Source organism: Bolinopsis microptera, chromosome 12 (genome assembly GCF_026151205.1).
Source record: "Bolinopsis microptera isolate Bmic1 chromosome 12, MBARI_Bmic_1.0, whole genome shotgun sequence".
In the NCBI taxonomy this organism is placed as follows: Eukaryota; Metazoa; Ctenophora; class Tentaculata; order Lobata; family Bolinopsidae; genus Bolinopsis; species Bolinopsis microptera.
In genome coordinates, this window is record NC_087083.1 from 3,007,861 (window position 1) to 3,020,621 (window position 12,761).

The 12,761-nt window shown below is 34.5% G+C and overlaps 3 protein-coding genes across 3 annotated transcripts in view; 1 reads left to right on the top strand and 2 right to left on the bottom strand.

Moving 5' to 3' along the window:
• Window positions 1-7,064, bottom strand: part of LOC134824002 (actin-binding LIM protein 3-like) — a 69,703-nt gene extending 62,639 nt beyond the window's left edge. Inside the window, exon 1 of the mRNA XM_063835631.1 lies at window positions 7,045-7,064. The gene's annotated coding sequence lies outside the window, so the exon portion shown is untranslated. The remainder of the gene's footprint in view (window positions 1-7,044) is intronic.
• The window catches only part of LOC134824511 (uncharacterized), a 44,716-nt gene that overhangs the window by 11,964 nt on the left and 19,991 nt on the right, over window positions 1-12,761 (bottom strand). The window contains exons 25-54 of the mRNA XM_063836418.1: window positions 12,575-12,713; window positions 12,233-12,378; window positions 11,785-11,877; window positions 11,512-11,594; window positions 10,167-10,292; window positions 9,969-10,050; window positions 9,656-9,761; window positions 9,299-9,422; window positions 8,874-9,020; window positions 8,564-8,741; window positions 8,180-8,306; window positions 7,883-7,997; window positions 7,515-7,671; window positions 7,121-7,286; window positions 6,730-6,856; window positions 5,990-6,137; window positions 5,477-5,587; window positions 5,060-5,186; window positions 4,525-4,648; window positions 4,080-4,323; window positions 3,753-3,868; window positions 3,334-3,409; window positions 2,834-2,944; window positions 2,427-2,503; window positions 2,180-2,289; window positions 1,921-2,021; window positions 1,624-1,735; window positions 1,113-1,414; window positions 730-912; window positions 312-404 (exon numbers count right to left, since the gene is read on the bottom strand). Of these exons, the coding sequence (XP_063692488.1) occupies window positions 312-404; window positions 730-912; window positions 1,113-1,414; window positions 1,624-1,735; window positions 1,921-2,021; window positions 2,180-2,289; window positions 2,427-2,503; window positions 2,834-2,944; window positions 3,334-3,409; window positions 3,753-3,868; window positions 4,080-4,323; window positions 4,525-4,648; window positions 5,060-5,186; window positions 5,477-5,587; window positions 5,990-6,137; window positions 6,730-6,856; window positions 7,121-7,286; window positions 7,515-7,671; window positions 7,883-7,997; window positions 8,180-8,306; window positions 8,564-8,741; window positions 8,874-9,020; window positions 9,299-9,422; window positions 9,656-9,761; window positions 9,969-10,050; window positions 10,167-10,292; window positions 11,512-11,594; window positions 11,785-11,877; window positions 12,233-12,378; window positions 12,575-12,713 (3,951 nt within the window). The remainder of the gene's footprint in view (window positions 1-311; window positions 405-729; window positions 913-1,112; window positions 1,415-1,623; window positions 1,736-1,920; window positions 2,022-2,179; window positions 2,290-2,426; window positions 2,504-2,833; window positions 2,945-3,333; window positions 3,410-3,752; window positions 3,869-4,079; window positions 4,324-4,524; window positions 4,649-5,059; window positions 5,187-5,476; window positions 5,588-5,989; window positions 6,138-6,729; window positions 6,857-7,120; window positions 7,287-7,514; window positions 7,672-7,882; window positions 7,998-8,179; window positions 8,307-8,563; window positions 8,742-8,873; window positions 9,021-9,298; window positions 9,423-9,655; window positions 9,762-9,968; window positions 10,051-10,166; window positions 10,293-11,511; window positions 11,595-11,784; window positions 11,878-12,232; window positions 12,379-12,574; window positions 12,714-12,761) is intronic.
• LOC134824001 (uncharacterized) overlaps window positions 1-12,761 on the top strand; it is a 123,641-nt gene that overhangs the window by 6,646 nt on the left and 104,234 nt on the right. The window lies entirely within an intron of this gene.

Here is a 12,761-nt window from a genome sequence, read left to right on the forward strand (position 1 = left end):
GTGCCGACTATATATATATATAACAAATAATTTGAGGCTCTAATGATGTAATTTTACGGAGATTTCAAGCCTTAAGTTGTGTCTTTCCCTTCGTGTCCAAAAGCAATATAATATGAGATTAATTATTTTGGGGTAGTAAATAACCTAGCGACACTTCTCGACGTCAAACTCACTTTCCAAAAATTTAAATCTAACAATAACATCAGTTCGGACCATTTATTTCTATTTGCTTTCCAGCAGATAATGCAGATAGAATAACTGGTGATTATAACGCTTGATACTAAACAGGTCCAATAATGAACAAAGCTTACCAAAGTAGATAGAACGAACTGCATTCACCGAACAGTCTGGATCATTGAGCGCCCAGACTGTGTTATCATACGTATAATCTAGCGCTCCTTCACCTGCAGTCAATATTTATCAAATCATAATAGTAGTATAAATAAATGAAGTAATAATGTGCCTTTTTTTATATTCAAGTTGACATCAAGGAATACGACCAAGGAATACGACCAATAAAACGATAGTTTCAGTCCATGCACATTTTGCTAATAAATTCATAAAGTGATTCAATTCATAGACCATAAGATCTACTGCAATCCTTCATGGACAATTTGATGGAATTTAATCAATGTAAAACTACGATATAAGTCTATACATTTAGCTTAGCTATCAATACATATATGTATGATATTACGATCAATGCAAAACTATAAGAAGAATCCTTACCAGTAGCAACCTCAACAGCCACAGTGGTTACAAACTTTGCATCCAGCACATCAACAAGGTTCTCTCTTTTAACCCACTTAGCTGTGGAACTCACAGCAGCATGGGCGAACTTCAGGGTTTTATTGTTCACTGAGTTCCACAGGATAATCCTCTCTTTTGGGTTGAACAGGTATTCTGGGTTATCTGAGGATTGGTCACATGTTAGCACGCGATGAATTATCAAACTATAGCATTACACAAACATAGTATGAAACCTACTGGCACTTGTATTGATACAAGGGATCTTCCTGAATGTTATCAGAATGATATCAATTTTTTTATTTTTTTATTTTGTTTTATTAAACAATTTTGTTTTATTACTTTATTAATTCAACTAATGGTACCTTCCTCAGCAGCATAAACTTTAACTTCAGCCAGTTGTATCGGGTGCTCTGTAGAAGTGGACCCGTTCACATACACAGCAGTTGCAAACTTCTTGATGTCGTCAAACTCGTAGAATGTCTTCGCAGCGACATATGCAATGGTCCCAATTAGCTCTGCATCAGCGTGGATCCTGTACCCTGCTATGTTTTCAGGGGAATCTACCCTGTTGTAGATGATTATTTTTTTAATGTACATCTTCGAGGTGAACGTTAACTTCCACCATGCATCTTTGCCACCAGTCTTTGTAAGAGAAATCTTCTTGCTGGGAATGTGGAGCTATTTGTGAAATCTGTGAGGCTCTTAAATAAATACAAAAGTTTAACGTATTGAACTTACTCCACTCTAAAAGTAAGCTGTCTTACTTAAAAACTATTGCTAGTTAATTCTCGAAAATCCTAAACAGTTTTAAGATAATAAAATCTTCAACCAAAAGATACCAAAGTACAAAAATTCATAACGAAATGTTTATACTTTTCAAGAGTTCCTGAATAAACCCCGTCGATGGCGTTTGATGCTACGAATTCAGCGTCATGGTTGTCTATTTGAGTTGCCGTCGCCGTTCTAGCCACGTTTTTGTAACGCCCTGTCGGAATACACAGTACAATTTTCAAAAGATCTTAATGTAATAGTTCATTCACGAAGCATCGATCAAGTTTCAAAAGTGGTGAACGAATAATCAATTCAATTTCTTGTATGTAACGTATTTAAACCTATTTGCCTCAAAGGGGTATATTATTGATTCAGATACTTGATATCCTAATTTCTTACCGAACATGATAACCCCATTGGCATCGGTTTCCGAAGTCGAGGTCTTTACTGAGGTGAACTCTGTATCTGCAGCGTTAGCCCATTGTTTGCATTCGCTGTACCTACAAATTATTAATCATTTTACATGGCTTTATTTGGTTCAGTGTTTGGTTAAAATTATATTTGGTTTTATTGTTAATTATCAAACACAAGAAAAATTTGGGAAACTTGGGAAAGCTAATGATGATGGATGGTAAAATTTAAATCTTAGCATACTTACTTAACGTTGCCCATGCCAATAGTGCTTTTAATTAAGCCTCTCACCATAGGAATCAAACAATCAGAACTAAGCTTTAGTTCTAGTGCGTTGGAAAGAGTTGCCGGCAGTTTCTGAAGAAGTTTTTATGTGAGTAACAATTATTATACATGTGGTTCGTATTATTAGTTACATTTGTGCAAGCAGTTGTTAATTCACAGATCATGAGCTATAACTATATATTGTATAATACCAGTTTTCCGAAACTTACATCTTTACCGATTCCAACGCAGTAGTTGGTAGCTTTATGTCGTAGGAAACCTCCAGTTATTTGGAACAGTGCCTGCACTGTAAGTGATTTTTATTTCAAAATTCAAATAAACTTTACATCAATGTATTACAGTTATATTTGGAAAAGACCACAATATCTCCTGTGAAGCAAAAAACATGGAAAATTAGAGCTAGAAAAATATTCCTGAGGCTCAACATTACCAGACTGCAGCTGGAGTGAGAAAAATTATGTAAACATCATAGTAACATTTATTTTTAAGATAACTGCACACTCTAAACATCCCTGCTATTACCTGAATTTCATTATCAAATGATATCACAAAAGGTGGAAATCAATATTTTTAGCCATTAGCCAGATAAAAGGGAATATTTTAATTTATTACATACCATCATTACATCCTGAACTTGAAACTTGTATTCCAGTATCCTCTACAACCGGAATTGTTTTAGGGTACCAGCATTTACCGCTTGCAGTAGCAATGATATGCCAGGATAGGTCTGAAAATAGTAAATAAATAAATACAGCCAGGTATTATTTATTCGTTAAATTGATTGCCATATATTGAAAAAAGACAATTTGTTTTTGAGAAAAGACAATTTTATTATTTATCACCAATTCATTTATTCAATACACAATCAATAAATATATAGATCCGAATAAACTTGATTTCAAAGTAAATGATACAAGTATGCTAGCAGCTACATATAGCGCGCTTGTATTTAATCAATAATATTTGAAGCGTTTTATTATATATTACTGTTATCGCATATCAACTATCTCTAGCTATGAGTCATATTATATACTGTAAAGTAAAGAAGAAAAAAATTGAAATACAAAATAGTCATATCGTTGAGTGAATCAAACATTTAAAAACGCATATTATTACCTGGTGGAACGCAGGCAGGACTCAAACTGGGCAACCACACGTTTTCTAAACTGCACATATTAATGGCTGAACCACCCTGTAACATTTCATAATATTAATAGTAATCTTAATTAAGAAATTTATTAATATATCAATATATATGTACTTTTATGCAGAATATAACTGCATTAGTATTTGTCACTATTCTCCTTAAATTTAGATGTGCCATATACGTTTGATAGAAACCTTTTTCAACGCGTAATATGCGACCTGACAGCTGTAACTCTGTAAACGTTTTACGCACGATTGATAAGAAACACGTAATATAAACAATGTACCTGAGGCTCGTAACACGTGATATAAACAATGTACCTGAGGCTTGTAACACGTGATATAAACAATGTACCTGAGGCTCGTAACATGTGTTATAAACAATGTACCTGAGGCTCGTAACAAGCTGTTGTGCACTTAGTTTGTGAAACAGAATGTCTTCTTGGACCACGAGAGTAGGTGGTCGTTCCTTTTATCTTACTTGCTTCCAGGAGTGGACACGTACCTTAGAATACGAAATTGTGGGGTTTTTTTTTAACATTTTGAATATAATTTGAAATATTACAGGAATGTTGTACAAATCTCTCAAACACACACACTAAGTTTTAATTCGGTAAAATTTGTTTGTATATGTGTTTACGATTACATACAATTTTAAAATCAATATAAATGCATAGTACTGTCATGCTTAGTGATTACTATAATAGAAATTGTACCTTGACATATCGAAAGTCGTTTCCATGTTCCACTATGCGCCCTGTGCCAGTGTCCAAAGATTTTAAAGTCGTTCGGTTTTAAATTGTTCATATTAGCCCAATCTTTTTCAAACACAGTTTCTGTCCCTATTTTGAAAATGAATTTGTCCTCAGTGAACTGAGTCTCCATGCTCCAATCCTTCCAGTTCTTCACATCGTCAGGAACTGTAGTGATCACTTTCTTATTTTGAACATTCGAGTGTAACTGAAATACGTTCTACAATAAAAATATTCTTATTGTTAAAAATATTAACGGATCATATGATAACTTTCTAATTATAATGTGGAATTAACGGCTTACATTTATATATTAAGAAGACCAATCAATTTATGTAAAAAAATCGGAAGCTTAGCCATGTTTATATATTCTCTACTACCAAATTTTAAGGAAAGGAAAAGCACTAACAGACATTGTAACCCACTCCGATTTCGAAGCATGATACAAAAATCGGAATAAATCGTCCGTAGCAGCTCGACTGCCGGTCTTTGCAAACATCAAATATCCACTCCAACCTGCCGTGTTCATTGCCCTGGTAGTAGAAATTAAAAGATATTATCAGGTATTATCAGGAATTATCAGGTATTATTAGGTAGTGTCAGGTATTATCAGGTATTATCATGTATTATCATGTATTATCAGGTATTATCAGGTATTATCAGGTATTATCAGGTATTATCATGTATTATCAGGTATTATCAGGTATTATCAGGTATTATCAGGTATTATCAGGTATTATCAGGTATTAACAGGTATTATTAGGTATTATCAGGTATTGTCAGGTATTATCAGGTAATATCCGGTATTGGAAAAGTGAAGTCGGTTGCAGTTCCTTAGAAAAGAAAGATGCTGCCCGAAAATTTACATCTGGACTGAAATAGAACAATGTAATGAGAAGAAAAGAAAAATGGATCAATTGATGCTGGTGACTAAGAAATCGTACAGGTTTTTTGAAGTGACGAAGTCGCCAGTGACGGTGTCTCCGTAGGACAGAGCCAATTTGTCTGTCCAAAACCGACTATCTAAACCAATAACATACGGGTTGTTAATGATCAAGTCACAGTTGCTACCTGAAATATAAACTAATTACAACACTACAAATCTATTACATTTATTGAGAATTATGAAATGTAACGTGATGGAAATATTTAAAACGGGTCATATCCTGTCCAAACCCAGGATGCACTACATGAAGAATTCGCTGTAACTTTGCATGAAAAGCATCAAAAAATATTGTCATAAACTGAAACTCCACACTTTTTCGGCTTCTGAAAAAAATTTACCTAATCTTAAATTTTTGAACTTTGTCAAAGTTTGTATTACCCAGGAAGGCAAGGATATAAAAATATAGATCACTAACAAGTTTTCTTGTAAGCATATCTTCCAGTAGAATCATCAGCTAGTTCGCCCGTGTATATCGCATACTTCTTGGTTTCTGGTTCGTATACTATGCCGTCACAAGGAGGGTCACCTGTTTGTTATTAAACACTAATCATTAACAAATTCTGCGAAACAAACTGTATTAATCAAGACAGAGCGACAATCGCAATATAATCCTAATTAATAGCTTATGTTAAAGTTAAACATGGTGTAGTGAGTTATAATACAAACATTTGAGATACTTATTAAGGATTTAAAAACAAAAAATAAGGAAAAGAAGTTTGAAACTCACCAAAGATCCTAACTTCACACAGAATATACGAATTAGTTTGAAACTCACCAAAGATCCTAACTTCACACAGAATATACGAATTAGGAAAAGAAGTTTGAAACTCACCAAAGATCCTAACTTCACACAGAATATACGAATTAGTTTGAAACTCACCAAAGATCCTAACTTCACACAGAATATACGAATTAGTTTGAAACTCACCAAAGATCCTAACTTCACACAGAATATACGAATTAGGATTGACAATGTGGACTGTGTTTGATACCGTGTCACCACAATGGATAACATGATCCACCATACCAGACACCTGTACTCGAACTGTACCGCAGAGGTAATCTCCAGCATACACCTGCCAATATCAGGGTGGTTACCATTATTTGTTCAAATAATTAGAGATCATATTAGTTGCTTTATAGGGTCAGGAACAACCAAACATTTTTTTTACTGTGCGGTGTCGGATAATATTGACTTGACTTAAACAGTTACCTCAAACCTATCTTGCCGCAGAATAGGTTGGAGATAAAAGTTTACCTGGAGGGGGATTGTTTAAAACTATAATTACAACACCACAAATTTATTACATTTATTGAGAATTGTGAAATGTAACGTGATGGAAATATTTGAAACGGGTCATATCCTGTCCAAACTCAGGATGCATAACATGAAGAATTCGTTGTAACTTTGTTTGAAAAGCATTAATATAAGTGATACGAAAAGTTTGTTTTAGCAGGAGCTTTCAAAATACATGTGTAAATCGTATTCAGCTGGTAACAGTTAAGTTTGTTATTTACAGTGGGATCTACTGATTGATGTAAAAGATCTTTCGTTAATTAATGACCACAGATCATTACTTATTCTCACAGGTAGTAACTTTTAAAATTCTCATGATGGTTTCTGAATTGTATAACTACAATTAAAGAGGCTGTGTGAGAATAATTCACCATCGTTCCGTCCATAGAGGTGTCAATGCCAGCACTTGATAAGATAATTTGGTAAACTCTGATCGTGTCCACCATCGTGATCAACAAATTGCTGCTCTTTTTCAAAGTATTCAAGTTCAAACATGTGCTGAAATTTTAATTTTTCAATAATATCATTCCAAAGGATAGTTCAGCTGTTTATGCTCCAGAATAATAGCGTAGTCGATAACTTTGAAATTACAAAAAAGAACATTTATGATCATATATTGCTTTTGAACACGAAGGGAAACACACAACGTAAGGCTTGAAATCTTCGTAAAACTACATCATTAGAGCCTCAAATTATTTGTTATATAGTAGTGTTGAAAGTATTAAAACATTTATTAACATCGGTGACATTACAGTGAAATACCTTTGGTCCTCATCAATGACAACAGTTAAAGTCTCCGAAATTGTGGCACTTCGTTTATCTTTATTAGTATCATCTGTTTTAGTATCGTCTGTTTTAGTATCGTCTGTTTTCTCTGCTTTATCATTCGGTGTAGTGACGGTACCCTTTGCGGCGTGGTTCGTCAAGTCTATGAAACATAACTGTGTTACAAGGTTATAAATAGTTATGAAATAGCATGATACAATTTTTTTCAAAAAACTGAACCAAGTATTTGTTTACCCCGAATAGAAACTATTTGTTTGACAGTCAATTGTTGGGTGTATTGATAGTGAAACCGTTTAACTAGAATCCCACATTGAGCCATCAAACATCTAAAATTGTGTTTATATACAATCTCAAATCCATATTCACTCACCATAAGCTTCTATCTCACAGAGATCAATGCCTTTTTCGGTAACCGCTGTGACAGTAACTGCAGCAACAGTTACAGTGGGATCACAGTAGTATACGTAGTATGGTATGTACACAGAGGGGATGGTGCCACTTGTGCATTCCGTTGAACCAGCCTTAACCTGGATTATTGTATACCTTATTAGGTTCGAATATTGAATATTCAATCATTCAAAAGAGAAACGAATCTAATAAGTTTATGTCAGCCTTGCTTCCACGGAATATACTTTTTAACGAAATAAAATGACAAAGAGAAGGTGTACAGAGCCTATTGTCAAAACATTCATTTCTAATAATCGCAAATTTTTTATTTCAAACATGATTGATTCCTACCGTGACATCTATGGCAACGTAACTCCCATAAAGAATAATATAAGATATGTTATAGTTTCCTTCCAGCTTGTGAATAATATAGTTCCCCACTTTTTCACTGGCAGTGCATTCCAATCTGTAAGCACACAAATTTATATAGTTTGGTTGAATTAAAAATCAGATAGACTCCTATAAAGGGATTTATCTAACGCATTACTATCTACATGGATTAATTAAAAATTCTGTTAACACCAAAATTAATGGATGCAACGTTTTTGCAATCAGTTTGATCAAGTAGAAATGATTTTGTTTGCTCACAGTTTTCCAGCAGCGGTAAATGTTTTCCACTTGTTTCCATCAACTAACAAGTGCATGTTCTTCTGAGTAGCTGTAGCTCCAGCAGAATCAAAATAAATAGGCTTCCGGAGCAGTAAGTTACGGAAAGCTGAAAGATACAATATATTAATACTTTCAACACTACTATATAACAAATAATTTAAGGCTCTAAAGCTCTAATGATGTAGTTTTACGAAGATTTCAAGCTTTATGTTGTGTGTTTCCTTCGCATCCAAAAGCATTATAAGATATAATGTATTTTGTGAAGATTATAATATGTTACCATGATGATGATGTTGATCAGGGAGATATAAGTTTACTGCATGATGTTTCTGAGCCCAGAATAATAATAATAATAATGTTCACCTGGTAGACAAGCTCTGGCTGCATCAGTCAAGCTTGAGAACTCGAGAGTGCCTTTAGTTGCCAATTTTTTACCAGTTAGTCGATCAAAATAGCAATTTTCCTGTTGCATTGGTGCCCCTAGATCTGTGTTGGATAATGGTTGGCATTTTGTCGACTCGCCTATTTTCTCACCGTATACCTGTACACAAATTTCGTATGAGAATTTAGAAAAGAAATTAAAGATTTATTGGATTCTTTATATTTTCTTAGATTCGTTTTCTGAATTTAAATATAACAGGTATCAGATTCATTTGTACTTTACGCTGTAAACCTGTACTTCACAGAGATTTAGCCTGTTCTTCCATACGGATTGAACTTTTACAGAACACCCTTCCAAGTAATCGCAGTGGATTCTGTACTTTGCAGTTGAGTTCGAAAACGTTAGAGTTTCAGGACATTTTTGATTTCCAACATACACCTGACGAAGGTATTAATGTTTATTGTTTATTACGTATAAGCTTTTTGAAAAGTTAACATGACCTCACTGTTACGGATGCGAGATTATTATATCTTCATAAATATCCTAAACTTTAAAAACACAATTCAAGATGATTCATTTCGATTAAAAATAATCAGTATTTTTTTCTCTTTTTTTCTTTATTTTTTTATTTTTTTAATCAGTCTTGTTAATTTAATGATCGATTATCTGATCAATTATCTGATGATTCGATTAAACTAATCAAAAATACTACTCACTTCAAGTCTCTCGTTAAACAGATCATAATCCTTGATATAGATGTCAACATATGCAACCTTCACAGGCACCAGAAGGTCGACTTCCCACCAAGGGGATGTGGTGTTCTCTGTCGTGGTGCACAAACTGAAACACGATTAGCGGCAAAATTACTTTTTGATCTATTTCCCGTTATTTTACTTGTAATTAAAAAGTTAAAAGCTTTTTTGTTGATTCGTGGTATTTTAGCAAAAGTTTCTTCGGTGTTTCATTTGAAAGGTTTCGTTATCTGAAATATTCTACTCTGAGTTGATTTAAATTTGTTTTTCATTCACACTAAAACTGTTTGCATATCAAAAAGCTAAATTTGTGATTTATACCTATAAAATCCGGTGGTATTAGCAATTCCATCTACAGCATACCCAGAGTGCCCCCCGTTGAAGGTGGATACTTGTCTAGTTGGCTTGTTAAATGCATAGTTTACCCCTGTTATGATTGGAAACTGTTACCAAAAATGTAATGCAGTACAAAGAAAAAAAATCTTAAAGCAATATTACAAAACTGATCTCTATAATTTATAGTTATTTTTGTTTTAGATACCAAAATAACAATCCCCTTATGTGTCCATGAAACCAAGAGATTTAAAAAGTTATTAAATTATTAAATAAAAAAAAGTTAAATTATTTCACATACTTCGTCTCCAGGTGACATCAATGCAAGACGTGTGACATGCCACTATCGATGCCTGGTTCCAGTGAATTTCTCTATTCAACATCTGAGGAGAAAGCTTTTAATTTCATGTCACTTGACATTAATAAATTACTTATATCTGGTATATAAGCAAAAACTTGACAATTTCTTTATAAATTGTAATGCCAGTTTGATACTTACGTATTTTATAAAGACTTCATTTATGTATATGGAGAAGCCGTCGTGTTCGATGTGAAACTCGACGCTGACCTGTCCACTGTTATGGATCCAATTTGAAGGGGGTGTTGCAGTAAAAGCTTGTGTTTCCTGGAAATATTAATTGTACACTTTCTTGAAAAAGTTGAAAATCGTTAATGAAACTGAACGACTTAAATTTAGACGTCCCATTTTTGCTGTCAAAATAAGCTTGTATATTTATTTTGGATATGTTAGTTTTTACTGGATGCTAAAATTATTCCAACCGAATATTTTTACAGCATTAACTGCCTATCTGCAAATATTCTAATTTGTGTTAATTAATAAATGGTTGTAATGCTAAAACATTAGTTCTTTTCTTCAACGAAAACCACCGGTGGTTATAATTCAACACTAATCTATAGTATTAATGTTCGGTTTGTTTTTGTAAAGTTGCGATGCTGATTGCTGATATAGTGATAAGTATCATTTAAATTTAAAGAAATACAAATAAGTGTCCCCATCTTCCATTTTTTGACGTTTGATTTTGACTAAATATAAATGCTTTGTGATTCATAACCGAAATTAAAAAAGGACTGTTTCCTTCATGGACCACGGTAAATAAGACTGTGTCCAGTGGCGTCACAGTGGCCGACCCCGCTAGCTATGCGGGGGGGGGGGGGGGCGCAATCTTATGGGGCGCCAAATCGTCGTTTGAATGTGGGAAAATTTCGAAAAACTTAACTACGGTACTAGCAAAACTGCGCATTTTGCTCTAGAAACACATTTTTGGAGATTTTACCGGCGTACAAAATCATCTAATTTTTTCAATTTTAGGGAGGGGCGCTAAAAGGGGAGGCAGCGCCAACAGGGGCCGGCACGTTTTTGGCGCCCAGCAATCCTTACTGGCTAGCGATATTACTACAGGGTGATCGCCTTTTCACAGCATGTTGAACTCCGCGCGCGCTCGCTAGTTCATTGCATTTGCACGCTTCAAATATTCCAAGAATGCAATTGTACCGCGTACCACGTGATACGATTCAGCCAATCAGAGAACAACAATCTGCAAAGTTAAAGCTACGCAGTTTTATAAGGCCTAAAATATGACTTTTCGCGATAATTCAAAATCTACGTTGTTTTCAATTTCCCCCTGGGGGGGAAACGTTATTTTTGCGAAACGAACATTTTGCAAAAAACCGGAAGACGCTATCTCTTTTACTTTCAAAGTTAGGCTCCAGCCAGGTTTCCTGGGCGGGGTGGGGGGGGGCGCCAACAGGCAACGTTACGCCACTGACTGTGTCTTTCATGGTGCATACTTAATTAAATTGAAAAATTAACAATTCTCTCTCACCGCTCCCAGGTAATTAGTTTTCATGATGTAGAGATTATTATTGCTGCTCATCTTAACATGAAGAGGAGACAAGTGGAAGTTATCTGAAATATTTTTGTTTTCCTTTTAAATTTTATTCATCTTATTTCTCAGAAACTCAGTTTCTGTCAAGACACTGAGTTTCTACCAAAACGTATGATTTGGTAGACTAATGATTAAATGTATAAAACAGAGCAACAGAAGTTGCAAATTTATTGTACTCCTTGGGTTTCTAAATAAAAATACTGGACATACTGCCTGCATAGAAAGAACATAGCGGAGTGTCAGCGCCAGTTTTGGGCAAGTTCCACATGTTGCACGTAAACACATCACCGACCCTTATGGGTTCTGAAATGATTAATTTAGTTTGATTTTTTTGCATATGAAAACGGGGAGGATAGATTTGAATAGATTTGAATACAGAAACCTATATCGTTATAACTTTATAATTAGCAAATAATTGGCCATATATATCTAATACTTAATAGAGTTGTTTAGAATGGTATTAATTTCATGTAATCTCATGAACTAAATCGATCAAGACTACCTGAGTGTAAGTAAAACAAATATTGAAAGGCAACATTTTTCGTCAACCAATATTTAAAATGTGTATACTGCCATCTACACATAAGCACATAATATACAGGGTTGCTAATGCTTTAGCAAACGTTCAACCACACTTTGGCCATAATATATATTTTACCTGTATACCCCACGATCTTACACTCAGGAATGGTGCAATGTTCGTAACGGGGAGAAGAACCCCCGCTGTTGTAGCACCATGGCCCTTTGTCGCTATCCGACGGGTTTCGACAATAGTTATGATCGCCTAGTCCAGCGAGGGGTTTGCTAGACGGTAGAAATGAATTAATACTATTCATGAACGCTGCTTAGCTGCTAAATTTGGTGTTTCAGGAAACGATATGTTAACGAGAAAGAGTGAAATTCAAGAGTTTCAGTATCCAAAAACATAACGTTTAAAAACCGCTGGTGACTCTTTTGTTAACTTTTCTTTTTTTTTGTTAACTTTTCTTTTTTAACTCACTCCGCAGGTGTATAGCTATGGCTATTAGGAGTTTTTAAGGTCCACTTTTGACAGGTCAGTCCGTTCTCAGTCTTGCTCAGAGTTCCTCTGTAAAGTGTTGCTTTGCTATCTTGGGCTTTGAAATAACATTCTGTATCGTCTGGAAATTAGATTTACTTTTTTAGGTACATTCACTGAATCGCCTGAT